At 29.1% G+C, this 27,342-nt stretch overlaps 9 protein-coding genes across 27 annotated transcripts; 5 read left to right on the forward strand and 4 right to left on the reverse strand.

The window, feature by feature from the left end:
• Positions 1-87: 87 nt before the first annotated feature.
• On the reverse strand, positions 88-904 carry Rnasek (Ribonuclease kappa). Its single transcript, XM_078191624.1, has 2 exons — positions 724-904; positions 88-499 (listed from the first exon to the last, which is right to left on the reverse strand). Exons 1-2 carry the CDS (start codon positions 790-792, stop codon positions 281-283), a joined length of 288 nt encoding a protein of 95 aa, XP_078047750.1. The 5' UTR covers positions 793-904; the 3' UTR covers positions 88-280.
• A 565-nt stretch (positions 905-1,469) lies between these two features.
• Rush (pleckstrin homology and FYVE domain containing family member rush hour) lies at positions 1,470-3,955 on the forward strand. 2 transcript variants are annotated; one of them, XM_078193215.1, is made up of 8 exons: positions 1,470-1,530; positions 2,130-2,194; positions 2,314-2,451; positions 2,567-2,630; positions 2,882-3,007; positions 3,081-3,187; positions 3,301-3,555; positions 3,635-3,955. In XM_078193215.1, exons 1-8 carry the CDS (start codon positions 1,515-1,517, stop codon positions 3,662-3,664), a joined length of 801 nt encoding a protein of 266 aa, XP_078049341.1. In that variant the 5' UTR covers positions 1,470-1,514; the 3' UTR covers positions 3,665-3,955. The 2 variants fall into 2 exon arrangements, with proteins under 2 accessions (XP_078049341.1, XP_078049342.1); XM_078193216.1 differs by having other exon boundaries at positions 2,951-3,007.
• A 346-nt stretch (positions 3,956-4,301) lies between these two features.
• LOC144476373 (exosome complex component RRP43) lies at positions 4,302-6,268 on the forward strand. Of its 2 annotated transcripts, none has more exons than XM_078193214.1 (7): positions 4,302-4,705; positions 4,982-5,018; positions 5,081-5,218; positions 5,297-5,591; positions 5,665-5,785; positions 5,890-5,993; positions 6,092-6,268. In XM_078193214.1, exons 3-7 carry the CDS (start codon positions 5,129-5,131, stop codon positions 6,229-6,231), a joined length of 750 nt encoding a protein of 249 aa, XP_078049340.1. In that variant the 5' UTR covers positions 4,302-4,705; positions 4,982-5,018; positions 5,081-5,128; the 3' UTR covers positions 6,232-6,268. The 2 variants fall into 2 exon arrangements, with proteins under 2 accessions (XP_078049340.1, XP_078049339.1); XM_078193213.1 differs by having other exon boundaries at positions 4,302-4,701.
• LOC144476376 (uncharacterized) lies at positions 6,259-15,493 on the reverse strand. Of its 3 annotated transcripts, none has more exons than XM_078193225.1 (2): positions 15,396-15,493; positions 6,259-7,012 (listed from the first exon to the last, which is right to left on the reverse strand). In XM_078193225.1, the coding sequence occupies exons 1-2, from the start codon at positions 15,414-15,416 to the stop codon at positions 6,503-6,505; spliced, it is 531 nt and encodes a 176-aa protein (XP_078049351.1). In that variant the 5' UTR covers positions 15,417-15,493; the 3' UTR covers positions 6,259-6,502. The 3 variants fall into 3 exon arrangements, with proteins under 3 accessions (XP_078049351.1, XP_078049354.1, XP_078049352.1); XM_078193228.1 differs by lacking the exon at positions 15,396-15,493 and adding an exon at positions 7,278-8,342; XM_078193226.1 differs by lacking the exon at positions 15,396-15,493 and adding an exon at positions 7,272-8,342.
• On the reverse strand, positions 6,877-19,314 carry Pgm2a (phosphoglucomutase 2). 7 transcript variants are annotated; one of them, XR_013495014.1, is made up of 12 exons: positions 19,184-19,314; positions 18,563-18,655; positions 18,078-18,334; positions 17,552-18,014; positions 17,272-17,459; positions 17,013-17,190; positions 16,715-16,938; positions 16,514-16,619; positions 15,570-15,790; positions 15,396-15,493; positions 9,564-9,719; positions 6,878-7,012 (listed from the first exon to the last, which is right to left on the reverse strand). XR_013495014.1 is itself a non-coding variant. In XM_078193210.1 (11 exons), exons 2-11 carry the CDS (start codon positions 18,638-18,640, stop codon positions 6,999-7,001), a joined length of 1,827 nt encoding a protein of 608 aa, XP_078049336.1. In that variant the 5' UTR covers positions 18,641-18,655; positions 19,184-19,314; the 3' UTR covers positions 6,877-6,998. The 7 variants fall into 7 exon arrangements, 3 of the variants coding, with proteins under 3 accessions (XP_078049336.1, XP_078049338.1, XP_078049337.1); XR_013495015.1 differs by having other exon boundaries at positions 19,180-19,269; XR_013495016.1 differs by lacking the exon at positions 19,184-19,314 and adding an exon at positions 19,055-19,131.
• LOC144476531 (uncharacterized) lies at positions 8,306-9,024 on the forward strand. The gene is made up of 2 exons (XM_078193611.1): positions 8,306-8,535; positions 8,889-9,024. The coding sequence occupies exons 1-2, from the start codon at positions 8,306-8,308 to the stop codon at positions 9,022-9,024; spliced, it is 366 nt and encodes a 121-aa protein (XP_078049737.1).
• LOC144476369 (uncharacterized) lies at positions 9,446-14,857 on the forward strand. Of its 3 annotated transcripts, XM_078193207.1 has the most exons (10): positions 9,446-9,555; positions 10,119-10,295; positions 10,393-10,464; positions 10,548-10,605; positions 11,004-11,200; positions 11,277-11,378; positions 11,472-14,024; positions 14,113-14,354; positions 14,423-14,666; positions 14,731-14,857. In XM_078193207.1, the coding sequence occupies exons 1-10, from the start codon at positions 9,553-9,555 to the stop codon at positions 14,830-14,832; spliced, it is 3,750 nt and encodes a 1,249-aa protein (XP_078049333.1). In that variant the 5' UTR covers positions 9,446-9,552; the 3' UTR covers positions 14,833-14,857. The 3 variants fall into 3 exon arrangements, with proteins under 3 accessions (XP_078049333.1, XP_078049332.1, XP_078049331.1); XM_078193206.1 differs by lacking the exon at positions 9,446-9,555 and having other exon boundaries at positions 9,683-10,295; positions 10,396-10,464; XM_078193205.1 differs by lacking the exon at positions 9,446-9,555 and having other exon boundaries at positions 9,684-10,295.
• LOC144476375 (START domain-containing protein 10) lies at positions 18,831-23,115 on the forward strand. 7 transcript variants are annotated; one of them, XM_078193221.1, is made up of 8 exons: positions 18,831-18,922; positions 19,826-19,990; positions 20,088-20,261; positions 20,339-20,486; positions 20,568-20,720; positions 20,801-20,925; positions 21,005-21,127; positions 21,195-23,115. In XM_078193221.1, exons 2-8 carry the CDS (start codon positions 19,982-19,984, stop codon positions 21,282-21,284), a joined length of 822 nt encoding a protein of 273 aa, XP_078049347.1. In that variant the 5' UTR covers positions 18,831-18,922; positions 19,826-19,981; the 3' UTR covers positions 21,285-23,115. The 7 variants fall into 7 exon arrangements, with proteins under 7 accessions (XP_078049347.1, XP_078049345.1, XP_078049346.1 ...); XM_078193219.1 differs by having other exon boundaries at positions 18,903-19,044; XM_078193220.1 differs by lacking the exon at positions 18,831-18,922 and adding an exon at positions 19,257-19,311.
• A 151-nt stretch (positions 23,116-23,266) lies between these two features.
• Positions 23,267-27,109, reverse strand: Hira (histone cell cycle regulator-like protein). Its single transcript, XM_078193208.1, has 11 exons — positions 26,879-27,109; positions 26,737-26,799; positions 26,517-26,627; positions 25,818-26,416; positions 25,474-25,755; positions 25,136-25,401; positions 24,508-25,051; positions 24,250-24,439; positions 23,888-24,172; positions 23,714-23,808; positions 23,267-23,630 (listed from the first exon to the last, which is right to left on the reverse strand). Exons 1-11 carry the CDS (start codon positions 26,913-26,915, stop codon positions 23,508-23,510), a joined length of 2,595 nt encoding a protein of 864 aa, XP_078049334.1. The 5' UTR covers positions 26,916-27,109; the 3' UTR covers positions 23,267-23,507.
• Between the last annotated feature and the right edge of the window lie 233 nt (positions 27,110-27,342).

The raw sequence follows: 27,342 nt of genomic DNA on the forward strand, positions 1-27,342 counted from the left end.
GATAATATTTAACCTTATATTCTATACATACTAAGGTAAGTAACATTAAATCTATATTGTATTTATGGAATATATGATAAACGGAAGTATATTATAAAATCAAGTAAATTTAATGCATCAAGTAATATTTCTATACAACTAATATTATTTTTTCCTTAATATTAATACTATATCATTTGATATAATATAGAATACTTCTGAACATAATGTTTATAATACAACAGTAATTTATAGATTTATACATATTTCTTATTTTGTTTAACATACTAACAATACTTTCTCAAACGCTAAGAGAAGATCTTGAATTTATGTAAAATTGATGTCCTGAAAACAGGAATGTGAGAATATAAATGCATGCTGCAATCCAACAATTATATGCATTCTGTTTATAGCTCCTGTCTGCTTCAGCATAAAAATCATTATAGTCCTTAATATCATCCAATGGAAGATCTTCTACTAAAGCTACGCTTTTAACATAAAAGAATATTCCCATCAGGAGCTGGAAATCAAACAAAATATAATTTAAATTATTTCTTGTCAGGTTTTGCAAACTTAATTATAATTTGAATATATCCTTCATGCATTCGACAGTAAAATGGAAATATTTTGCAAAGATAATGTATAATGTACACAAATAGAATTACTCATTGATTTTAAAATTTTTTAATTAGTCTTTGCTTAATATTAAGAGTATATCGAAATTGAATCTAAAGTAAAACTTACTAATTGAAATATACCCCAGGTAGATAATATCAAGCCACATAGGGCATACTTAGGTCCACATATCTTCATCTTTCTCACAAAATTGATTTTTCCTGTTTCGTACGAAATAACCTAATATGTAAAGAACTTATCACAACTGCTATATCGCTACGCCCTGAGAGTAATCATATGATTTCCATTCACGAATACACACAGCGACAACTATCGATATCTCGAAGTATATGCACGTAGTACATCCGGTATTCAAAATTTTAACAGAGTATTGTTATCAAACTTTAACATATACAGTAGAAGCTTACTATAGTTAAGTAATTGTAGAAGCTTATATTATTATATTATTAATGAATTCCTTCATGATAAAAATATGTACAATGCGTGTATGTTTTATACTAATATTTCTAGAATTTTGCAAGGAAGTTTTCGATGAGTGCAATAATTCCGTTGTGTGTTTGAACAGAATTATCTAGATGAAATCATAATTAAATTTAATATCATTATGTACATATAGTGTCATGTATTTATTAGTAGTACTATTATTAATAATAGAATATGTACATATATAGTTAGATTTATATTATAGAAGTTGTAATTTTTCGAAAATGTCTCCATTAAATATTTGATACTATTATTTGGTCTATTAGATTTGCGTAATAACTTATCAAAATTATTCTTTTGTAAATTTATACATTGAACTTGTATCCATTGTGAATGTGACCAGAGAGCGACAAATCATAGAGAAATATGGATGTGATTCATACTTCCTGTTGTTGTCAGCCCTGATTCATAGGATCATGGTTGACCGATTGTGTTAGTTTATATTCCATTTATTATCTATTAATTAATATTACGAATTGCATGGAAATTTTCACCAATTTCCTATAAAATACTTCAAGATTTGTGATATTTGTTTTCCGTGATTGAATAATTCATGTGTTGCATAGCCTACGATTTGTGACATTTTTATTGAATAACGGTGACGTTTAGTTGCTTGTGTTTTTCACAGTTAATAATATATGATCTACCAAAAGAATAATCGATATTTAATCAAATTCTATTTATTGATGTATATTATATTAAAAATATATCGACAGTCATTTAACATATTTAAAATTTATTGTAACGCGTAGTATTGTTAATGGTATTTAACTTAATTTTAATATGTATTGCTACTAGACTCGTGACATTGATTACACCTCAAGAATTGGAAGATCGACAAACTTATGTTCCATAACTTGTAATATTTGGATAACAAACTAGTTCAATAGTTCTTATTAGGAATAGTTATATATATTATATTATGCATTAACTAATGAAAAATGCTGTATTTCTTACATTCTGTACATTGATAGAAGCAGTGAAATGAGTATAAATGAAAAAGTATTTATCTCTTTTATGACATGTTGCAGTAAATAGTGAAGCCAATGCCAGACGCATTACAATGGTCGAAAACTGCTTTGGCAGTTCTGGCCAGGTAATGTTAAAATATGAATTGCAATTGTTTAATACTTAGTCCTTATATTATTGGTAAATAACAAATATTAAAAACTCTAAATTTCGTTTAAATTAATTCAAATACATTATTTATTTTAGCCACTTGCAGTACCAGGAAGAGTTTTGGTTGGTGAAGGAGTCTTAACCAAAATGTGTAGAAAGAAACCAAAACCGAGACAGTTCTATATATTCAATGATATAATGGTTTATGGAAACATTGTAATCAACAAAAAGAAGGTGCTTTAATGAAGTTTTTGTTACAATCTCAGAAATACATTTACAAAATTCATATAAATCTATCAAATCTGTTTTAATTAATTATAAAACAAATTAATACTTTTTGTATCAACAGTATAACAAACAACATATTATACCACTCGAGGAAGTAAAACTGGAATCTTTAGCCGATGATGGTCGTAAGTTACATTTACATGAGTTTGTCATAGATATTATTTTATGAATTATGCTTGAAACAAATTCTTAAAAGAAAGAAACTGATGTAAAAATTGTTAATGGGAGAATATTTTTATCTTAACTATCACTTTTTAATTTATTATAGTTTTAGCAATTATTTTTGGCTTACTAATCTATTTATCTCGCATAGATTCAATGTTGCAAATGTTTCCAATTACACAAAGATAATATAGTAATTCATCGTTATTTATAGAATATCGTAATGGTTGGCTTATAAAGACATTAACAAAATCATTCGCTGTTTATGCTGCCACTCCAACAGAAAAACAAGAATGGATGGCTCATATTACAAAATGCATTGAAGATTTATTAAGAAAGAGTAAGTTATTACAATAGCTTACCTGAAAAATATAACCGAGACACTTGAAACTTATAAATGTATAACATAATAGGTGGTAAGAAACCAGTTGAAATTCATGCAGCTGTTTGGGTACCAGATAATGAAGCCACAATCTGCATGCATTGCAATAAAACACAGTTTACAGTTTTAAATAGACGGGTATATATGTATATATATATATGTATATATATTATTGCATTTTTTTTTAAATTTGCTGAAGCTTATACTTTTCCTATATTTTCTACATTTAAAGTATTTTTAACATTTTTTAGCATCATTGTAGACAGTGTGGAGCTGTAGTATGTGGACCTTGCAGCAATAAAAAATTATTGTTACCTGGACAAGGAAATGGGAAAGCAGTTAGAGTTTGTTTACAATGCTTTGATGCAGCTAGTAAAGTAAAAGACTCTTCACCGACTAGTGATAGTCTGAATAACAAATATCAGCAGGGTAATTCTGCTGATAGTTCAGGTGGAGACAGTTCTGGTGATGATGATAATGGGAATAAGGAAGAAAATCATGATGAGGTGATAACTTTTATAAGATGCTTGTGATTTATTTTGGTACACATATTATTGTATTATTGAAATATTTCTATTGTTTCAGCCCAATTTTTACTACGTGCTTGCCCGATGAAGTTAACCAGATGATCATTAAACAAAGATACTTACAGATTAAGTCGTTATTCACAACTATATTTTTTAAAATTAAATAACATGAATTTCTCAGTATTGAACACTTTTAGTAATCGAGTATTTCTAAAACTACTCTTAAATTATATTACTGGAGAGAACTAGGCAATAAAATGTCTGTGTATAAATGAATTTATTGAATTGAAATGAATTTATATTAAATTTTGAAAACTAGTTCAAATTGTATATTTAGTTTATATATAATTCGAAAAATATATTTGACATTTAATGACTATTTGTAATATTTACGCAGACAGTTAAACAAAAAGGAACTACAATTCTTAAACAATTTATATATAGCAAGATTATAAAAATTTGGACCATTTATACTTGTACCTTGTTATATTGTAATATTTCTAATATTTACTATAATTAGATGCTAATTTTCCTTGACAAAATATTCCACAAATATATGCCACACTGTGCCTTTCTGACTAGATCGTTTCATCTTTTTTACTGTTTATAAAAAATTGATATTGATCTAATATTAATTTCTAAGGAGACATATTATACATATAATGAATTTGTGTTCACATGATGTTAAATTTCTTATAGTCAATTGTATTATAAGATTAACGACATCACTGTGAAATGCAAATATTGTAATAAGCGAAATATATAATAACAAACAATATAACATTCCTATGAGCTATCTTCTTTGTATTTTTTCATTTCAATTAATACGTAGATGGTGTAAGTGAATATAATTGTAAAAGATTATATACTTACATAAATCCGTTTCCCATAAACAATTTTAGATATATGAAAACCTCTGGCAACATTTCAAATACGGTATTGGTATTTCAAATATTTATAAAATTATACTATTTAAAAACAAACACATTCTTCTTAATGTATTGCATATTACATTAAATGAGTTATATTTTACGTAGATATACATAAGAAATGATATCTAAAAATACATACACGTGTAGGTAGCTAGAAGGAGGGAAAAATTTGTATTATGGACACTTCATATAAGTCGGTATCTAGGAATTTATATATTCTTTTATTTAAAGTTATTTGCATTTGTAACATGCTTTATTGAAAAATATAATATACATTTACTGAAAAATAGGAAAAACAAAATTTTCAACAGTTAATAATTTGAATAAATTTGATTTCATTCTGATATAACCTACTTAACAAATCGTTTTAAGTTGCTTCAAGTATCAATACACTGAAAAAATTAAAATATTTTTATTGTAAAATATTTATATTTGATTTGCAAAGAATATGTATATATATTATTTGATTATAGGACTATTCACCCTGTAAAATATCTACAGGACCATTTGGTGAGTAAACATACATTTATAAACTCTTTACTATCATTTATGAATTTGTTTAAAATTTTTAGGCACAAAATGTACGTCCTGATGGTAGACAATTTCTATCATTTCGTCCAATGAGCATAAACATTTCATCAATTACTCACGCTGATAGTTCTTCGATATTTAAAATTGGTAATACAACAGTTGTTTGTGGTATTAAAGCTGTAAGTAAATTTTGTAAAAATTTCCCATGATATTCACGTATCTATATACATGATAATAAAGTATCTAATTTGTTATAGGAATTAGCAATACCCAAAACAGAATCTCCTGATTGTGGATATATTGTACCAAACATTGAACTGTCTCCACTATGTTCACCAAAATTTCGACCTGGTCCACCAAGTGATCAAGCACAAATTATTTCAAAAACAATAGAAACTATTCTAAAGAATTCAGAAGCTATAGATTTAAAGGATCTATGTATTTGTAAAGGCAAATTAGTATGGGTAATATATTGTGATCTATTATGTATTAATTACGATGGCTCTGTAATTGATGCTAGTATTGGTGCATTGACCGGAGCACTAAATACTTGTAAGTCCTTATAAAGTAAGTCCATAATGTAATTATACAATTAAATGTATCCTGTACATTTCTATTTATATAGTAAGATTACCTGAGACAAAATACAATGCGGCAACAGGAAATATTTCTGTACATCCTATGAACAAGATACAGTTTCCAGTTAAATCTTTGCCAGTTTCTGTAACATTTGCCATATTTGATAAGTACGTTATAATTTGTTGATATGTATATAGATTAAATTATTTTTTAAAACTAATAATGTATGAAATATTAAATATATGTACTTATTATTTATTAATTTATACAGTCAATTATTAATTGCTGATCCTACCGATGAAGAGGAAAGTTTATGTTTAGGAAGATTAACAATAGTAATGGACGAAGAAAGAATTTGCTGTGTACATAAACCTGGTACGTCATATATTATTAATATTACTAATATTAAGAATATGCATCTAAACAAGCTACATTCTTGACAAAATGTTACATGTAAAATATTATTTATCTAGGTGGAATCCCTATTTCATGCGATTTATTTTTAAAGAGTTTAACAAAATCCCGGAAAAGAACAGAATTGGTAAGATCATTAATTCAAACTGCTATATCATCAATAAAAGAAGAAAAACCAAAAGAACACAATAATGTATGAGATATATTTTCATTGCTAATAAAATGATTCACGATTATCTGTTTAATCATTTATTTACATTATACACTTAACATTATTATTATAATATTCTTGTACAGTTATAATTTTACATGTGTGCAATATAAAACACTCTTCCCTTTTTTTTATTGTGCTCCATTCTAAGATAAGTACAAATAATTGATCTCTATAATGAGCTTGTATGATTAAATGGTATAAACAAATATTATGTAATGACGAATTAGATCAAATGTAACTACACAATTAAGAAAAATTAATATAAATTTGTTTTTTTCATGATACGTAGGAATTCTTCTTGAGAAATTTCTCCATCACCATCTTTATCTGCTTCATCTATCATTTCTTGTAATTCTTCATCTGTAAGATTTTCACCTAATTCACGAGCAACTCTTTTCAAATTCTTGAATGTTATCTTTCCTGTATTATCATCATCAAATAATTGGAATGCTTTCAGAACTTCATTTTTTGTATCTTTTTCTAACATTTTTGTAGACATTAATTTTAAAAATTCTTCAAACGATAAGGTACCAAGACCATCAGGATCAATTTCAGCTATTAGTTTTTTCATTTCTTCCTTTTTAGGCTCAAATCCAAGAGCTCTAATGGCTACTTTAAGTTCTTTAGTAGCTATTCTTCCAGTCCCATCTTGATCAAATAAATCAAATGCTTCTTTTATATCGCTTTTCTGTTCCATTGTCAAATCTAATTTTGGTGGTCCTTTTTTTTTAACAGTAATGGCAGTTTGCTTCTTAGACGTAGATGCCTGAGAAATAATTATAAGAGAAACAATACTTTACTTACTAGCAATGACTTAATAGTTTTCAAGAATCAACAATGAAAGATCGAAGACTTTTTAATAAAATTTTCAATGGTGGTAGCAATTTTAACTGTGAAACACAAAGTTATTTCTAGTAACAAGTTGAGATTGTTACTTAAATGGAAACTATTGCTACAATCATTGAAAACCTATTGACAAGTAATACGGTAGATAAAGTGTTAGAAAAACAAATAATAATACTCACACATACCATGTTTAAAAATTAATTCAACGTTTAGATGTAAATGATGTAAAAATTATAATTTTTCTTAGTGCAATTTCTTCCTGTTTATTATTAGTTAAGCCAGACAACAATATGTGTCAAATCACAAATATTTTAAATATGACGCTACTCATTTTAAAACATCAATTGTTATGGCATTGGTTATTTTATTGTATATTTAGTATGTTAAAGTTTATTTTGTATAACGACAGTAGAGAGCGTTTGGATCGCCAAAAACTATGTGTACATATGTAAACATTCAATCGTGTATGCAATTATTGTAAGACATTGTATGTATTCATTTGTTATACATTGATATGTACTAGATCTATGCAATTCGTAATTATGTACAAACATATATCAAAATATGTAAAATTAGTTACGACAGAAATGTAAAATATTTAACTAAAACGTAGGATACAATCATATGCTTTCTGTCATAGTAACCTGCACCCGTGGTACTGCGCATTATAGGTCATTATAGCGCATTATACACAATGATCATGTGCAGAGTTATTCTATTCTCCCCATGCCTGGTAATTATAATACAGTAAGTCCTATTTATTATGCTGTGTTCATTGATTATTAATTTATAGGAATTTAATTGTGTTCCTTAACACGTTGACGCCGGCGCCGATATTCACGATTTTCTCTGTGAGTCGGCGCCCGAAATTTACAAAAATTAAATAATTATGTTAGGTTTATAATATTGCATTTCTATGTTTTTACTATTGAATATCTGTCTATAATGTTTAGAAAAATAACATATACTAATTTTGTAGTATCTATTTTGTGAAATGCAAGCAAAATAAATAAATGTACGCAGCCCACAAGTCTGACACGTATGACCCACCGGTGGGTCAAGGTGATATATGTCGTTTATATTGCACTGGGTATAACCTTAACTTTTATATTGAGTGTGTTGCAATGATACAGCAATCTCATTCATATTCGTGATGAGTGGTATTATAACACTGGCGAAAAGTACAATTCGAATATCGCGCCGAGTGCTCCAGATGGAGCACCAGTCAAACGAATTCGCAAAAACTATCGATACTACAGCATACGTCACTAATACAGGTTCGGGTTATAAGGCTCAGATTATAGAACTATTCGTCATGTATGAACCGCTAGTCATACGTACGCCAAAACCTCGTAGTCTTAGAGGTACACCCGCTGGTAGATATCATGTGATTAGTAATTTAGTAAAAACTTTATTGTCAACTGGGAGTTTCATGTGGTTTGGGTAAATGTTTGCAAGATTAATATGACATCATTAATTTCTATCTCAATCGTAAAATAATAATTATTTGTTAAAATCGCATATACAGAAAAGAAGTAAAGTTTATACTAATAATGCTACATACTGAAAATTATTATTTTTATTAACACGAAAACGAAAAATATAATGTAACCTATGATGGAGGTACGCGTGTTTATTTTGACCTAAGTTTATAACAAACGTATTCACTTTTTGAACTTATTAAATTATATAAAATTTCTATATATAGATATAGTATAAGCTTTACTATACATATGCATTGTATAATTAAAAGAATTTGACTAATGTAAGTAATGTAAGTGAATTTCTTATTTTAGTTATTATGTGGTAGAGAAAAGGAGGGTAATTGAAGAGCTAGAAGGAACTATGGGGTCTCACAAACTGAAGTTTGCCAATAATTCAGATAGTTTTAATATGTCACAGTGGCTGGAAAAACTATTCAAAATATGTTGAATCAATAACTAATTTGTGTATTTAGAAATGCATAATGTAGACAAATATGATCATTAGAATTACGCAATAAAATAATAATGAACAAACAGTTATATTGATAAAGGACATTTTCACTAATAAATTATGTGTAATTTGTTTTGTTAGACCTTTCCAAAGTGCTAAAATGAAACTAAGAAATTCTTCTTGAAAGCTTTCATAAAAGGTGGTTAATTTTTTGTTTTTTTTTTTACTACAACATAGGTCGAAAAATAAATTTTTTAGTAGTATTTAGTTCATGAAATAGCGTGCATTTGCAAAACATGGATTTTGCTATACATTTCTAATTTGTCGCCCTGTGTTAAAGAGTACTCCATTACTGGTCCATACATACATAGTAGTAGCAAACGCTCAAACCGTTCAACAAAATTTATTGTAAGAGTAAAATAATCTCTAGAAATGCACAGCGGTGTCATCTAGGGACTGTAATCTGCTGCAAAGTGGTGGAGGGGAAACTTCACAAATGAGATTGGATGATGCCAATGGATTCCAATGGTAATTACCAATGGCTATGTCGCTAGTATTCCCCCCATCTCTCCTCATTTTATAGCACATTCCTGACCACCTCCACTGGTGTTTATTGCTATTTGATGATTGTGATTTGAAATAGCGTTATATGCTTCACAGACGTATTGTGCCTATATCCAGTATTTTTGAAACTAAAAATGTACGTAATGGTAACAAATGTAAAATTAATTGATTAGATCGAAATGGATGAAAGGGGACAGGATGATAAAGATAAAAATGTTGTCGAAACTAATATCGAACAAGATAGTATATTAGACTTTAAAAGTCCGGATTCAAAAATTGCTAAAAGTAAATTATATGAATTCGTCAAACCCAGCAATATAAAACAGAAGAGAAAAGTAACAACGAAATTAAAAAGTATTCCAAATAATCAAAATGATCCAAAATCGAAGCAGAAATTTAAAAAAGAAAACTTTGATCATTCTGTAATATCTTCTTACTTTAAGATACAAAATAATGATAATCATAACGATCCAAGTACTGATATGAAAGTAGCTTGTGTATGTCCTTTATGTTTTAAAACATTTAAGGATATAAACGCTCGTGCAGTTCACATGAAGATTTGCGCATGTAAAAACAACATTTCAACAAAAAAATTATTAGATGCTATTGAACTACAAAAGCGTCAAGAAGATGAAAGAAAATTATTAGGTTTACCTTCTGCACCAAGAGTGCAAGAAAAGAAGAAGTCTGTATTTCATAGAGCAGTATGTATTGTATATATTCTTAAATTTATTCGATATCCTTCATGAAGTGAAATTTACTTTTTCACTTTCTATCTAATTGAAATTTTCTATTTTTAAGAAGAGTTTAGATGATGATTCTGATTTGAATCTTGCATTAGCATTGTCAAAGTCTCTTCAGGAAGCAAATGAGGTATTAAAATTAGTAAAGTTAGACAGTTATTCAAACTAGATACAATTACATTTGAAACAATAGAAACTATGTATGAATTGCAGGTGGGAGAAACTGAATGTACAAATATGAAACCTGTAATTCCTGTACAAAATAGGAAAAGTATATTCTTGCTTGATTTATAGATATAGTAGAGTCTTTCATATCCATATTAATAAGAAAACATTCAGATATATATAGTAGTATTTAAGGATCCTAAATCAGTTTGGCTACTAAGTCACATGTTTTCAATGTAAACACAACTATGTAATGTTACATTCTTCTATTTACCATCACAGCTTTTTCTTGGACCTTAAATACCAAAATTGTTTTTATCTCTTTTAATTTTTGAATTCTTTAATATTTTTCTACCAGTACCATAAAATGTTTTTGTTTTGTTGTCACAGTGATGTACATAGATAACATTGTACATTGTTGCAGATATGGAATGCTCTACTGTAATGTTACCTTAAGAAATAGATCTGAAACAGTCTTTTTATACAGTGACATTTTTCTATCAGGAATACATAATGCATCCACTATTCTTCAAAGACGTACTCAAGAAGAGAGAAACAGTATTCTAATTGAAAACATAGCAAAAATTCTTATGAATGATGAGCCATTTACTCAAATACCAAAAAAGGAAGCAATGTGCAATAAAAAACTTGCAATAAAAACTGATTTGAAAAGTTTTTTACTTCAGGATCTTTTTTGTGAGGTATTATTATCATTTGATCTTGTTATCATATAATAAGCATTAATTAATTGCAATTTCCATATTATATGAATTAAAGAATGAAAAACTATGGGATAAAGCGGAATTACCTCAAGGCGAAACATCTTTTTACATTTCAAATTTATCAGAACATATATTTCCACAAGAAAAAGGAGTGAAAGTAAGAGAGAAGTACACATTATATATTATGCTGCAATTTATCAATTCATATTTGATTAACAATACATTCACTTTATTTAAAACATACTTATAGGAATGCAAAGAAGCTGGTAGAAATTCAAGTGAGAATGTGACAGAAAAAAGCGTAGATGAGAAAGGATTTTATAAAGTGTCACAGAACAATTTAGATTTGGTTAATGAAGAATGTGGAAATTGTAATGATAAGCAATATATTGATACTTTATCGAACAATTGGGGAAATGTTTTGAATGACAGTTCTGCTAGTGATATAATAATATTTGTTGATGATAATAATAAACATATTTGGGTGCACAAATTAGTTTTTTACGTACAGTGCTCTAACATACTACTTGATGTTATGCCCAATGATAATTTGCAATTTAGTACAATCAAGGAAAAGATATGCTGGCCTAATGTAACTTATAATATTGCCTTAGCATTTTTGGAATTTATTTATTGTGGAACTATAAAGAAGCATTTTAATATCTGTAAAAATATACTAAATCTTCCGGCTTTAAGGAATTTAGCAAGACAGTATAAAGTAAAACATTTGTTTGCATATTTACAAAGAATAGAGATTGAAACTAAGCAACACTCAGAGATTCCAATAGAACATTCCGGAGGTAATGAATATGGAAGAATAGTAATTGCAAAAGAAAGTAATTTGAAAGAATACTCAATTGTAGAACATAAAGAAGCATTACATGAAGTTAAACAATCAAGCAAAGAGTGTTTGGAAAATACTTTAAATAACTCTGAATCTTTTAGAACTGAAATAAAAAATTCGGTGTTATCTACTACAAGTACATTGTCAGTAAAAGATAAATGTAAAAGTCTCATAAGTCCAATTAGGCAATATAATGGATCTCCAGATATGTTTGATGACTTTAATGATTCCATTACAAGTTATACAGGAAATTCTCTAAATCGAATAATTGATAAAAACAAATCACAAAGATTTGACGATGTTGACATTGTCGATACAATTGATCTAGCGATTGATACCGATTTTAATGAAATAGAAGAACCTATATTATCCAAATCTATTGAAGACAATATGAATTGTTTAACAACTACACCACAGTCTAGCAGATCAAAGCGCAATAGTATAAAGAGTTCTGATATTAAAAGAACAAAAAGTAATTTGAGTTTATTTATTGAACAGTTTCAAGCGGAAAATGCAAAGTCAGATTTTGACACAGATTCTGATATTACAATAATGAAAGTATCACCAAAACTGAATAGAAATCCATTTAATGTACAATGTAGTAAATTTAATCAGAGTATTATATTTAATAAAACCAACGAAATAGTAAAAGAAAAAATAGGCATAAAAACAGATGTTCTGAGTAAGTTTGATGGTGTTATTAATTCGTCATTGCAGTTAGATACAACATCCGAAGAATCTGATACCAATGTGAACTTTGAATTAAATTCAAAGAATGATTCAACACCCTCATTAGAGGATAATGAAGACAGATATACACAAAAGTCTATGGAATGTAATTCGCTAAATAATAGCATAATTAGTACAGAAAATACATTTCAAAACTGTATTTCTCCTGTAACAAAAAATTCATTAAAGAATAGCATTGGTGATCGAGATGTAAACAGTAGTATAGAAAAATTTATTGAAAGCGATTACGATAGTATTTTGACAGATTTTCATTCAGATGATGGTGAATTATCAATGTATACAAAATATAAGAAAAAACATCAAAATAATAGCATAGTGAAATATCGAAATTTTATAAAAAAAAAATTACTAAACAACTCTGTAAAAAGTAGTTCAGAAGATGATTGCTGTGAAGTAAGAAACACTGTGAATACAGAAGACATTTCTATATTGTTGGATGAAGATATTCCTGACTTTACAATCATTTCGGAAAAGAAGAAAGACAATCATTCCAATCTCCAGAAGTTTAGTTTATCATTTTCAGAATGTTCTACAGATGTCAACAGGGAACTTGATAATGAATTAAGGAGAACTAGTGATTCGAGCAAATTACGGTCTACTAAATCAGAACGTAATGTAGGTACGGAAACAAAAGAAAATAATTTTTCAGTATTATTGCCAGAACGAAAATCGAAACAACTGAATTCGTCAGAGTTCTCCGTCTTAATATTATCTAGTCCAGAAATAGATATTGTTCCTTCAAATGTAAATACATGTAACAAAATAATAGATGATAATGTTTTGAATTTGAATGAGTGTGACAATACTGATTTTTTTGAAAAAGATATTTATCTGGCAAATGTTAATATTGACGATGATAACGACGATGATAATAGGATTAAAGGAACATCGATAATTGAAGCAAATAAGAAAAATAATGAATCAATTACAACCAATAATGCTAATGTGATGCAATTAAAGAAATCATTAGCTACACCACAAGATATCAGAGCATTTAAAAGAAGATCTAAATCAGAAACAAATTTGAGTAATAATGGAAAACATGAAAATATTATTAAAAATGATACATTTTCTTTCAATACTGTAGAGCAGTCTCTATGTAGGTGTGGTCACAAACAAATTTTAAAAGAAGTTAAATCTCCTATGATCACTAGGGACAGTTGTACACCTCCTCCTGATTACAATGGCATGAATATATCTGAACTTCAAGTAAGGCAATAAATTATATATATTAAAGCAACTGAGATAAATTAAGAATAAACAAATCGAAAGTAACAAATTGTGAATTTCATTTTAGGTAGAATTACATAAATATGGACTAAAAATGCAGAAACGAAGTCGGGCTGTAAAATTATTGACACATATTTATAATGAGTTACATCCTATAATTCCTTTAAAATCCAAAAAGGTAGAATCTGAACTTGTAAATATAAATAGCGACGATGAAGAACCAGCAAAAAAAAGAAAAAGTAACAATATAAATAAAAGTAATAATTATAGTAACAGGTGTGGGAATAATTCATCAGCTTTGCAAAACAGGTATATTAAGTTTATAGTATACAATATAATATATATAAAAATTATGGTAAGAAGATTTAAATCTTTAGTACTGAAAAGTTGCCAGTAAATATGATAAATGAAGAGCGACAACTAGATGAAAATAAGTCATGTGCAACTGGTGGTGCCTTAAATATTAAAGATGCGTTTTTTGCATTAATAACGGACCAGAAAGAATTATATAATAATATTTTAACTTATGAGCCGTTATGCATCGATTCAATTTACTTCATGTTGAAAGAAAGAGGTTTCAAATACAAAAAGGATACATTAATGGACTTTTTAGATGAGCAGGTAACATTAGTATCTTTAAATAAATTATTTAATAAATAAGATATTGATAACACTTTGCTTTTAGTGTATTACATTCTATTCTCAAGACACAAAACAAAGCAGGAAGAAGAAAGTAGATTGTAACAGGAAAGGAATCAATAAAAAAGGTAGCATGGTGGATGATTAATGCAAGTGATATTACATGTACGTTGCAAAAGTTAATTAAATAGTGAACATACGAACAAATATTAGACTGATAATAATTTTGTTAAAGACTGTATAATTTATAAAATTATTACATTAATCTGTACTATAATTTATAATCATTGTCAATGTATTATGCATGTTGTTGCACATTTTAATAAATTAAGAAAGACAGTGGCAGTTTAAATAAAATTTCTAATTCACAACATTTTCTCATGATGATGCATAATTTAACGTATTTAGTTTTTGCAAAACCAAATTTTTACAGATGTTATGAACTTACAAATAGCTAAAACGACTTAATTAATAAAAATTTAAGAAATCAGAATGAGTAAGTAAATTACAAGTTTTCTTATTTTGTAAATTACAAATGAGGAATTATTAAATTGGTGAATGTTTGCTTTCATTTTTTAAAATATGTAGTTCATTAAAAGAAAGAATAGAAAAAAATAGAACGAAATAAAATTGGAATATGGTTATAATATTCTTCTACTTTGATTTGCATCTGCTGCAATCATATGATAAATATTAGTAATTTCACTTAACTAGGTCGAGGTAAGAGTCCATTCATTTTAGGTTGGAGAAATTCCTTTACAACGGTCGCTACCATTTCGTTAAGCGTAGTCTTTAGAAGTGTAAGATTTCTAAAATAAAAATAGAGATTATTTAAGAACAATGGATATTTGTATTATGGGTTATTTTTGCTTTTTAACAGCTTACTTTTCTTCAGGAGTTGCGCATATTTCACTGTAGTACTTAATCTTAGGTTCTGTACCACTGGTTCTTAATGTTATTACTAAGCCATTATTAAAAGTAAATGTTATCATTTGATTTGATTTTGAAACTGGTAGAATATTTTTCGATTTCGTGTTGTCATAACCACTTGTCAGATCACGAACACCTACTATTGAGTATTTTCCATTGAGGATATTTGTTGGATACTAAAAATGGAAATAATTGTAGTAAGTACACCAGCTGAAAACGTCGCAGCTATTCAATCTAGCTCGATTTTTATACATCTTACTTACAACGTATTATTACAATGTATTTCTATCCGGAAATTTCTAAACAAATGGCGTAAGATAATAAAGGGATTGTACAGCCGGAATGGTGAGTAAAGCAAAAAATGCTAATGGCAAAAGTGTCAAAAACACAAATAACATATTTGTAAACATATTTTAAAAATAAGTTAATTTTTAATATACTTAATTAGTTGTTAAAATTGCATGTCCAATACAATAAACATTATTATTTTTACTGATTCAATAACTGTTAAACGAAATATTTATTAATCACTATGTATAAAATTATATTTGGTATTTATATAGCTTTATAGAACAATAAATAAACTGAACGTGTTAATGTTACTTGTGCAAAATCACGACTATGCCTGTGCTATTACTAGTCCTTTTATGCTTCCTCATACTCTATAATGTATGAATGACTTGCAATATTAGTCTGAACTGAATTATCTAATTTTCTTGTTTGTTATTTCATTTTTTGCTCTTAAACCAATATTTCTTCAATTTCATTCGAACTTTGTAAATAATTCACTAATAAATATAAGTAATATGAAATAATAAGAATATATTATGATAATATGAAATTAATTATTAAGTTTTGTTTAATCTACAACTATATTGTTATACAATACTATTTCTTACCGTATTTGGTTCTCCAGCATAATTTCGTAGTCTTTCAAATATAGTTTTAATAGTATTTGGCTCATGACAAATCCAATACGAGTTCTCAGAAATGTGATACCCATATCTAAGATAAACATGTATATAAGAATTTAAAAAAAAAAAATGTAAAGTCGCACAAACTAAATAAATATTTAATTGAAAATCTGCAACACGACTTACTGAGCATATATATCATACAATTTTTCATAAAGTGTAAAACCTATTGTCTCGAGATAAGCTGCCAATTCTGCTACACACATTCCAGCGCTTATACCATCTTTATCCAATACATTAGAACCACACATGAAACCAATTGCTTCTTCATATGCAAATATTACCGTTTTATTAGTTTTCTCTAGTTCTACAGTTCTATTGCCCATCCACTTGAAACCTGTTAAAGTTTCCTTTTGAAACATAGGAAAGTTACAGTTGTGAAAAAAAGTAAAGACAATTATACATTAGTTAAAGGTGCACTCACCTCAAAGTTAAAACCTTCTTGTTTTGCCATCGCAGCTAAAATTTTACTCGATACCGTTGATGCGAGCATATATACATTTGAGAAATCTGTGTCAGGATGTTGCACTCGATACGTATGCATCATCCACCATCCTAATAACGCTCCTAGTTCATTGCCCGAAAAAATATGCCATTCTCCGCTGTAATGAAAATAAGTAGATTCTGATCTAAAATAATTTTAAGAAAGAATTTAAAGTTGATATATCATACACGTTTCATACGTTTTTATTTTTGTAGCACAAGCTAATCTATCTGCATCAGGATCATTAGCGATTATGATAGAAGAAGAATTTTCATTTGCTGTTTTTATACTGAGCTCCAAAGCACTTTCCCCTTCCTCAGGGTTTGGAAATTTTACAGTTGAAAATTCTGGATCAGGTAACTTTTGTTCTTCAACTATTACAAATGGCTGTAATAATAGAGACAAAATTTCTTTTATTATTTGTATCTCTGTATTTCATTTTATATTTGTGTTTTATGGATTGAACAAATTGAAGACACCTTTAAATTTGCAGCATCGAATGCTGCACTCATATATTCATATCCAACTCCATGCATGGGTGTATATGTAAATTTTAATATCGTGTTTCTATTTACTTCAGGATATAAAACTTTTTGTTTAAGACCATGAAAATACAACTGCATAATATCACTCCATGGGTCTTTATATAATGGACTGACATATACTTTTGTTACATCCCAGGAAGATTCAATTGGTTCAAGATTTTCAAGTATGTACTTTTGAATTTTTTCATCATGAGGTGAAATAATTTGTGCACCGTTTTCCCAATAGACTTTATAGCCATTGTCGTTCTTAGGATTATGGGAAGCTGTAACCATTATTCCTGCTGCACATTTATACTTTAACACACCGTAAGGTATGAAAGGAGTTGGAACAACTTTTGAAAAGAGATACACTTTTACATGTTTTGCTATAAAAATTGCAGCAGTCAATTCTGCGAACCTAGAATGATAAATGATAGTAGCATAATTAATTAATGATGTTATAATGTAAATGTTGATGAACCTTTTGCTGCAATGACGTCCATCATATCCTATTATCACTCCTTTTTCTGATGCATTGGATACAGCATTTAGTAAATAATTTGATAGACCTTGACCAGTTTGAACTATAACTAAATCATTCATCTGACTATATCCTGGACCCATATGACCTCTTAACCCAGCTGTACCAAATTTAAGTCTTTCCAAGAACAAATTTGATAAGATCTCAATGTTATTCTCTTGGACAAGTTCTTCGACCTTATGACCAGCTTTTGGATCCTAAAAAGTAATCACTTATAAGTGAACTTCATAATTAATACTTTAGGTACCAGAAGTATATTCATAGCTTTCTCAACAATTAGATAATATTTAAAAGAAACTTAACAGTTTGCTTCAAAATAAAAATCTGAATAGAGTTTATTAGATTATATTACCAAAAATTAGTTATCAGATAATAAATGAAATAGCTGCAGTAGTACTAAGCAATTAATGAAGAATTTTTCAAACCTTGTTCCATTTTAACCATTCGTTGATTTTATTATCCAGTTCGGTTTTTCCAGTGTTTACAGGAACTTTTGTAGCCATAATGAGAATAATCTCCTATAAAAATAATACAATAGTTCACACACAATTGAAATTATTTAACTAACAAACACTAATAATTAAGAATCAACAAATAATTTTCTTGTTTGTTCAATAATTAGAATATAAAAATGAACATATAATTTCAATATTACAAACACTACATGGTAATGAAAGTACAGTATGAAACGATCGGTATCGATTGGCAGCGGAGAGTCGCTATCATTAAGACCGTAATCACGGTTGTAAACGAGAAGATGGTACAAAAAAAGTACAACGTGAAACGTAGGCACGATTTCTTTGTTAAATATCTAAAATGTATTACAAATATAATAACAGTAACAATAACAAAACTGTGTGTACATCAATTTTACAACAGTAGAACTGTAATAGAGCTGTAGATTTGGGTAAACTTACAGCGTTACATATAACTTAAAATATATATAAATTCAATGTGTGACAATATTCTCGGAGCAAAACAAAAATTATTACGAAATACATACATACATTAGTATAAAATAAAAATTCCGATGGTATGTTACCTACATTAAAGAAGATACATAATCTCAACGGTGGTTAAAGCAGATAAATTCCATACATAGATGTCCGTTAACCTATCACCACTATGTATATCGTACGATTGTGCCGGTGACGCAAGTCGGTTGATATTTTCGGTAAAACTTGATTGCGATATTCGATTTTTGTAAATGTTATGTGGAAAATTTCAATTCTATCCAAAACTCGAATACGTTATATGAACTGTCTGTATGTATTTCGTGGAAATGCAATTTTATGGTGATAGAACAATTAGTGGAACAGAGAAAAGGTAGTCGTAGACCGTGCTAGAAGAGGCTACATATTTTGTTTTTATCTGCAAGAAATCATATGTAGCTATGTTTATGCGAGATGTTTAAATTCTCATTTTTTACCACTGTCTCCAAACGGTTTTTATTATTTAGGTTAAAAAATTCATTCGAAAGTTACATTTTAACATTTCTATATGTAATTGATATGGATTTTAATATTTTCCAATTACTCCAATAAGATATTTAGTTAATTTAATAATACTATTCAAAATGGGAAATACAGTTCGAGTTTTATAATATTTCAACTAAGAGAAAATATTTCAATGTTACAGCAACATTGTTTAGGTTATCTTCATTTGTAATTAGTTTAATATTCTTTTAGTATGAACGAACTTCATGGATTACACAATTAGTCCTTATCCTAAAAGAATAACAATGTACGAGACTGTCCAAAGGTTACTTCGGCATAAGTATAAGGCCTATTGTATAACAGTATTAAAAGTATTTAAATTTTTTATGAGTATGCTGTGAACTCTAGATGTATCAGGTAATTGAAATATTTATTTCAATAATAAATTGTGAATACAATTACTTTCTTTTTTGAAAACTATGCCTTGGAATTAATTACGTTCATTCTTTTATAGATAGTACATACTTATAAAATGGATATTGGAATTGTTAAAATTGCCGAGGATAAAGATTTTGAGAAATTGAAACGATTATATGATGATAATAATGATTGGAGGTTGGATTACAATAAACCTGATTTGTCAGTTTGGACAAAATGTGTGCCAGGAATTAGTTTCAGAATGGTGAAAGTATGTACATATTTACTTTTACTTCATTTGTACTATATTTTCATTTCTGTATGGCATTAATACAAAATCTTTTATAGATTAGAACTCGATTTGCTGATGTTTTACCTGAAACATTGTATGATGTATTACATGATCCAGAATACAGAAAAGTTTGGGATACCCATATGATTGAATCAAAAGACATAGGTTTTTTTAATCCAAATAATGATATTGGTTATTATTCCAGTAAGCATTTAGTCATGAATACATGTAGAGCAGTATTATTTGTAGTTGCTTTAAATAAAAATGTACATATGTTTCAACTAGTGGCTTGTCCATCTCCGTTAAAAAACAGAGATTTTGTACTACAGAGGTCTTGGCTCGATACTGGTATAGAACAACTAATTCTAAATCATTCTGTTTTCCACAAAGACTATCCCCCAAGGAAACAGTATGTAAGAGCAACATCTTACCTTACAGGTACAATTTGTAGTCATGCTAGAATTGTAATCTTCATGTTAAATTTTCTTTAATTTTATTACCCACGTTTTTAATTTAAGGATACATTGTAAGACCGTCACGAAATGGGGATGGTTCTGAACTTGGATATGTATCTCATACTGATCCACATGGGAAACTACCAGTTTGGCTAGTGAATAAAGTTACGCAAATATTTGCACCAAAGGTATATACATTTTCTTTAATTAGGAAGAATACAAAGGTTTCATTTGAATAACGAAAGTTTTAATGTCTATATTTTTTAGATGGTTAAAAAATTGCATAAAGCTTCTGTGGCCTATCCTAATTGGAAGTTATTAAATAATCCAAACTGTAAACCATGGCATTTCCCAGAACAAATTTCTGCACCACGAATACGAATTGAAGATGTAAGTACACTGGTTTTATAAAATAGTTCGATGTTATTATAATTTGTAAGTACTGGCACTCTTTTAGTGTGTAAAGTCTACAGAAGAAAGAAATTCGAAGAATCATTATGTTGATGAATCAGAGTTAAAGGAGTCCGCTGTAATGGATAGCGATTAATTCTTTTTCTGTAAGAATATACACGTTTGTATAATTAGAATTTGGGAAGGTCTAAACTATTAACTGCAGTATTATTTATATTCAAACAGTATAACTTTTATGTGTATATATTTATGTGTATACATACACATGACTGCTTAAATTTCATTAACTATATTAATGATAAAGATATCGAGTTTATTACAATAGCAAAGCTTGTGGCAATGGATAACGTTGTAAGTGACATTGTGGCCTGCATTGCATATATACGATACTAGTCATAGCTTGTTATCAGATTGAAAAGATTGTATGTGTTGTTTAGGACACATAATTTATTGTATGTGCTATGATGTGGAATATATAACGCACAATATATAGCTCATAAATTACATATTTCCGTTTAAATGGATTCTTTTAAGAATTATATAAATGCCAGGATTGAACATGATTATCAAAGGTACAAAAATGTTATTCAGATTGAGCATTTGTTGAACTTACTGTATGATAACGTACTTAATAGACACCTGTTGTAACATTGTGGTATTAAAAATGTGATTTTTGTACAGTCAGGAGAATTCAGATGAATACAAGAATAGTAGTCGAAACGGATAGTATTTCTGTTGAAATTTTGTCGATGTAATGGTACTAAATAATGCCACTTGTTGAACTTGAACAAATCAAAATTTTTAAATGTACAACTAATGGTTGCTCTTATTTGAACAAATACTATTTAGCTTCATATTCATAACAATAATAACTTTTTCCTGCATTAAATATGTAAAATGTTATTCAATCAATTGCAATATATTAACTAGTTTATTCAGACAATAGTTACAAGTTAAAAAGTTGGTGAAATGCAATGAATTTGATTTTACGATAGTAGTTCCTGTACTTGGAGTTTTTTACGTCTTTTAGAAGAAAAATGGGAAGATATTGTAACACATTCTGCCTATATTAATACAGTTACATATCCTATTTACACGAGTTTAACTGGAATCTTTCACTATTTTCTTATAAAATACAAATTTATAGACTTCTGTATTTGACACGATTTTCTTATGTACTTATGTCGCAAGTTCAAGTTTATATCGATTCTGTGACAAGCATTTAAAGAAAGTATAAATATAATGTTGTTTGGTTATGAATATTTCTAAAAATAGTTCGATCTAGAGAATGTAGAATAATTGAATGTTCACATTTTGTGGAAAAGTGAACATTAACGTTTTTGAACTGAATATTTATATTAGTGCACTCTTTAAGATTGTTCTATGCACATGTATTAGCATTTGATCTTTTGTATACCAATTTGGTTGGATATTTTATGCAAATCTATCATTGTGTTATCATATAATGTTCTTTATATAACATAGATAGTTTATATGTATAAAAATAGTATTCTTCTACAGTGCTTCGTAAAAATAGGTTTTTGTTATCTGGATTACAGTGTCAATTGAAAGACAAATAAATAGCTGCATTTGTAATTAAACTCTTACAATAGAAAGAAATATATAGAGCAGTATGGACATCAAAATCAAAAATAGGTATGTTGCCATAACATGGTAAATAATTTTTCAAACTCATAGGATTTCCTGTCAAATTTACTATTCTTATTTTTATATTTATATTTTTAAATTATTTATCATTAATGCATTGCTATTTGCATTTTCCTTCTTATCAATGAATGTAATTACAGTAAACTTTTCTGAAATACGCTCGTATTAATGTAAACGTACTTTGCAGTGCATCAATACCTTATCAAACATTGTGATAATACTTACTAATGGTGCACTACAGATAATAAATTATACGTTTTGTTCATAAGGTACTATATGAAAATATAAAATTGTTAAAATTTTTGTCAATCAATTTCTTAATATTCACCATATCTTGAACCCCTTTATTTTTTTGTAAGTAATTATCTTAATATTTATTCAATTTTCAGCTTGTTAAAATCCGCAAACATAAAAACAGAACTAAAAATAATTTTAAAGTCACTAAAAGTTTAATAAAATCCATTAGTAGAAAATTCTATTTTTATTACTTATTTTACATATAGATTATACAAAAGACTGTACAAGTATATTTCATTACAAAGATATGCTTTTAAAATGTACAAGAAAACTAAAACGTTTTTTAAATGATGTTAGAATATTCTACGCTTTTTAGGAACTGAAAAAAATGTTAAAAGTTGCCTTTTTACATTTTGTCATTAGTTAATTTGTAATATTAAAGTAATACTTCCTTTCAAACTGTTTGATTCCTTAATGCCGTTAACTGTTCTGTATATTCGAGATACAACCTTTGCCAGCGAAGATGACCACCGACAACAGACAATACATCTTCTAAGAGTTTATGTTTCTTCATTCCCTACACAAATTCCGTAACATATTAGCAATATCCAATCTTATGTATAATATGACGTAACAGATACTTAAAGTAATATAATGTACCAGTATCAAAGGATCCCATATACTTTTCGAGGCAGACGTGTGACTTGGACCCAGAAGATCGTCTAAAATTAACCTTAAACGTTTCTCTAATCCATCTAGAAGAGGCCCATATAATCAGTAATGAAGAATATAATCGGTAAATGTAAAATCTAAGATATAAATACTCCTATCTACCTTGAGTTAACAGAAAAGATACTAAAGCTATGAGCCAATGTACATATTCCTGTGTGCTTCCAAGAGCTCTAGAAGCAAGCATTTGTTGTTCCAAATAAGACACTACGCTGGGAGCACTGTGGGGTAATCTTGGATTAGGTAAAGTATTTCCAGCTGTTCTCAATAATCCTTCTTGTAAAGAAGAAAGGGGTCCTCTGGGTGCTCTACTTCCAGATGTACTGGATGCATTGAATGATGCCCAACGCCATATAGGATCTTGACTGTCGCCAATTAATAACCACGTACCTAAAGTATGTAATATTTTTGTGCATGTATTAATTGTCATATTGAAATGAGTCACAGATACCTTTCAATTTACATACCCATTTCTTTGTGATATATATATGCCCTGGCATTGGTAAAAGCTAAATGAGGCATTCCATTGTATAAAGTACACGACAATAAAGAGGTGCCTGGTACTGCCAAATGTGCAGCGGATGTAGAAACTATCATTCTACATGAGTATCCTATTTCCCACACACGAACTGCTCCACAACTTGAAATGACCATTACCTAAAAGTTTCAGGGTTCAATAATCACTGATCATGTGTTTGAAATAAAAATATTGAAAAATATATTACCGCGTTCCCAACTGCATGGACTTTTGCAAGTGGTGCAGGTGGAGCTAGGGGAGGTGCTGGTCGGCATCCTTTTGCAGGATGAAACGTATGAAGACTCCCATCTTCTAAACCAAGTGCTATAACCGCTGGAGAGGCTGCTAGTGCTACAGCACTGTATCCTAAATACAAATCCCAAGTTGGTTCAGAATCTGTACCCTTGAACACTTGTAAATGAGCTAAACCTTGACTATTGGTCACGGTCACAGCGTAATGGCCAGCTTGTTGAGACAATGAACTAGATGGCTTCAATGGGGGAAGTAAAATTTGATTTGTATTTCTTTCGGATGCAACTTTCGGCTTCTTAGTAAGAGCAGCGTGATGTAGTTTCGGTGTAGTTTGATCACGCCGTTTCAGAGTCAATGTAGATGTTGGACTATTAGTGTTAACTGAATTCACTGAAGTAGTAACGTTGGGTGCTACAACATCGTTTCGCTTTTCTATGACGATCGAACTTTTTACTTGACTCGTAAATGTTGGAGTTCCCAATCTAGCACTCGACGAATCCCTAATATATAAAAAAAATCGTTTTAGAAACTTTTAAAGACCACCATTACTTTCAATACTTCTGACAGTACACGTATCAACTAACATTGTATCTGATGGTGGTGGTATAAACATTGGTGTTATTCGCCTTTTACCATCAGATGTCCTTGTTTCAATTTGTTTATTAATGGGGCCTTTTGCGGGAGTTGTAGGAGTAGTAGTTGGCGGTTGCACTGAATTTATACTTGTTAATGTTTGAGTCGTTTGTGTTGGTGAAGATGTTGTTTTCAAATTAAGAAGTTCTGGTGCTTCCATCACTGTACAACTGCCTTGAACTAAAGGTTTACCATACAAACGTTCATGGAGACTACTCTACAATGAAATTAAACGCATATAAACTATTAACATGATACATAGTAAATTATTTACGAGTTGGACGATTACTTGTTCAGCAGGGTCTAATGGTTGACCTAATTCCTGTTGAGTAAATTCAATAAGTACAACAGATCCATCCCAAGAACAAGCAGCTAGACGTAGACCGCATGGTGACCAACTAGCATCTAACACTGAATGCGTAAACAATTCATGTATCACTACTAAAGGCCTTTTTAAAGAAGTTAACCACACAGAGAGAGAACGGTCACGGGATCCTATAGCAACGCAACAATATTGTTGTGGCTTGGAAGAGCCTGGTTGCTTTTTTTGTAAGATATTTCCATTAAATCTCTGAAAAAGAGAAAAACAATTGAATAAATTATATATATTTTTAATGTACAACTATTACATACCACACATGTAACAGCTTTCCTATGTCCTACAAAATCTTTGTCCTGTGTCCATCCATCTCTTTCAATTATTTGTGCGGTTGGACCACCGCCGTTCATGGCATGAGCTGACACTAAATACTGACCATCAGGACTCCAGGAAAGTCTTAAGACGTGAGTAGTTCCACCACATTCATCGAATGGTTCGGATATTAGTGCTGCTTCTGTCCAATCGGTAGTACGCCATACACGCAATGTTTTATCATCAGATTGAGAAGCTAAATATTTCCCTACAGGATCCCAAGTGATTCCTTTCACAAATCCTTTATGACCTTTCAATACAGCAACAATAGCTGGGAATTTTGAAGCATCCCATACTATTACACTATTGTCTACTGAGGCAGAAGCTAACCAAGGACTATGTGGTGCCCATGCAAGATCCAATACGTCAGCTTCATGAGAACGTAAAGTAGCTATACAACGCCACGTTTCTACACTGGATTTTCCACCAAACATTGAACTGCCACCCACTCCACCGGACAACCTCCAAATCATAATAAGTTTGTCTACTCCACCTGATGCTAATAATCCATTATTACTCCATCTAACGCAATTCACGCATGCTATAAAACAAACAATATATTTTTATCAATTATTATTTTCAGAAAATTGAACTTAAAAATATAAATTATTTAAACTAAGATTAAATTATATCATTCGTACCAAGATGATTATCTAATTGACACAACATTTTTGGAATATTTTCATCTAATTCTGCAACTTCATTGACTACTGGTTCCATGTTCCATATGACAACTCTTCCAGAATCGCCACCTAAAATGATTATATTAATATTTATCATATTACAATGACACTCATTAAACAAACACAGTAAACAATATCCACGAAGAATGGTAAAAATATAAATAAGTGATAATAAAACCTTGACCGCCAGTGGCAAATCTTTTTCCATCTGGATGTATGTCCACGGAAAATATTGGAAAACCTGAAGTATAATTGAAGTTTTCAAATAACATATTGTAATTTTGTAAAGCTTGAAGTATATTTAAATAAAGTATACAAACCATCGTGTGTAACCCAATTTGGTTTTACTAGCTTCATATTACTTTATGTCGTAGAACTTTGTCAATTTAATAGTATCCTTACAATTCTAAATTCAGATTTCATTTTAAATTCACTAATTCTTTCGTTTTTCGTAAATACAATGCTCTTCAAATATCATAACCTCGAAGACAAGATACAAACAAATTTCACTACCGGCAATACATACATACATACAATAAGTATTCAGTCTGATTTCTATGATCTCACGTGTAAAAGCATCACACGAAGGTATGTCTGTATATACAGGGTGTCTCAGTTTTCAAGGTTCAAACTTTGTCAGTGTATTCTATGGCACAAAGTAAGAAAAAAATGTTATGTAAACATAAGTCATATAGAGCTTCATTAAGAAGTCGATTTATCGATAATTATCAATGATCAAAATGCATGTACATATATAATCTAGTTTAGTATCTAGTTCACGGCG

The sequence above is a fragment of the Augochlora pura genome, chromosome 10 (assembly GCF_028453695.1).
Source record: "Augochlora pura isolate Apur16 chromosome 10, APUR_v2.2.1, whole genome shotgun sequence".
Classification (NCBI taxonomy): domain Eukaryota; kingdom Metazoa; phylum Arthropoda; class Insecta; order Hymenoptera; family Halictidae; genus Augochlora; species Augochlora pura.

Coding starts and splice junctions, on each gene's coding strand:
- Rnasek (XM_078191624.1), bottom strand. CDS start 792: ATGAAGATATGTGGACCTAAGTATGCCCTATGTGGCTTGATATTATCT. Junction 500..723: donor CCTGGGGTATATTTCAATTA/GTAAGTTTTACT, acceptor TTTGATTTCCAG/CTCCTGATGGGAATATTCTT.
- Rush (XM_078193215.1), top strand. Junction 2,452..2,566: donor TTGTAATCAACAAAAAGAAG/GTGCTTTAATGA, acceptor TTGTATCAACAG/TATAACAAACAACATATTAT. Junction 3,556..3,634: donor AGGAAGAAAATCATGATGAG/GTGATAACTTTT, acceptor CTATTGTTTCAG/CCCAATTTTTACTACGTGCT.
- LOC144476373 (XM_078193213.1), top strand. Junction 5,219..5,296: donor TTGTTTGTGGTATTAAAGCT/GTAAGTAAATTT, acceptor AATTTGTTATAG/GAATTAGCAATACCCAAAAC. Junction 5,592..5,664: donor GACCGGAGCACTAAATACTT/GTAAGTCCTTAT, acceptor CTATTTATATAG/TAAGATTACCTGAGACAAAA.
- LOC144476531 (XM_078193611.1), top strand. CDS start 8,306: ATGGAGCACCAGTCAAACGAATTCGCAAAAACTATCGATACTACAGCA. Junction 8,536..8,888: donor GGGAGTTTCATGTGGTTTGG/GTAAATGTTTGC, acceptor TTCTTATTTTAG/TTATTATGTGGTAGAGAAAA.
- LOC144476369 (XM_078193205.1), top strand. CDS start 9,771: ATGGATGAAAGGGGACAGGATGATAAAGATAAAAATGTTGTCGAAACT. Junction 10,606..11,003: donor TCCTGTACAAAATAGGAAAA/GTATATTCTTGC, acceptor TTTTTCTATCAG/GAATACATAATGCATCCACT. Junction 14,667..14,730: donor TGGACTTTTTAGATGAGCAG/GTAACATTAGTA, acceptor CTTTGCTTTTAG/TGTATTACATTCTATTCTCA.
- LOC144476376 (XM_078193225.1), bottom strand. CDS start 15,416: ATGGACTCTTACCTCGACCTA. Junction 7,013..15,395: donor TGGACTCTTACCTCGACCTA/GTTAAGTGAAAT, acceptor ATTATTTCTCAG/GCATCTACGTCTAAGAAGCA.
- Pgm2a (XM_078193210.1), bottom strand. CDS start 18,640: ATGGCTACAAAAGTTCCTGTAAACACTGGAAAAACCGAACTGGATAAT. Junction 18,015..18,077: donor GGACGTCATTGCAGCAAAAG/GTTCATCAACAT, acceptor TTATCATTCTAG/GTTCGCAGAATTGACTGCTG. Junction 16,939..17,012: donor AAGAAGGTTTTAACTTTGAG/GTGAGTGCACCT, acceptor ATGTTTCAAAAG/GAAACTTTAACAGGTTTCAA.
- LOC144476375 (XM_078193221.1), top strand. Junction 20,262..20,338: donor TTAGTTTCAGAATGGTGAAA/GTATGTACATAT, acceptor AATCTTTTATAG/ATTAGAACTCGATTTGCTGA. Junction 21,128..21,194: donor CACGAATACGAATTGAAGAT/GTAAGTACACTG, acceptor GCACTCTTTTAG/TGTGTAAAGTCTACAGAAGA.
- Hira (XM_078193208.1), bottom strand. CDS start 26,915: ATGAAGCTAGTAAAACCAAATTGGGTTACACACGATG. Junction 26,417..26,516: donor TCAATTAGATAATCATCTTG/GTACGAATGATA, acceptor TTTGTTTTATAG/CATGCGTGAATTGCGTTAGA. Junction 23,809..23,887: donor ATCTTTTCTGTTAACTCAAG/GTAGATAGGAGT, acceptor GGCCTCTTCTAG/ATGGATTAGAGAAACGTTTA.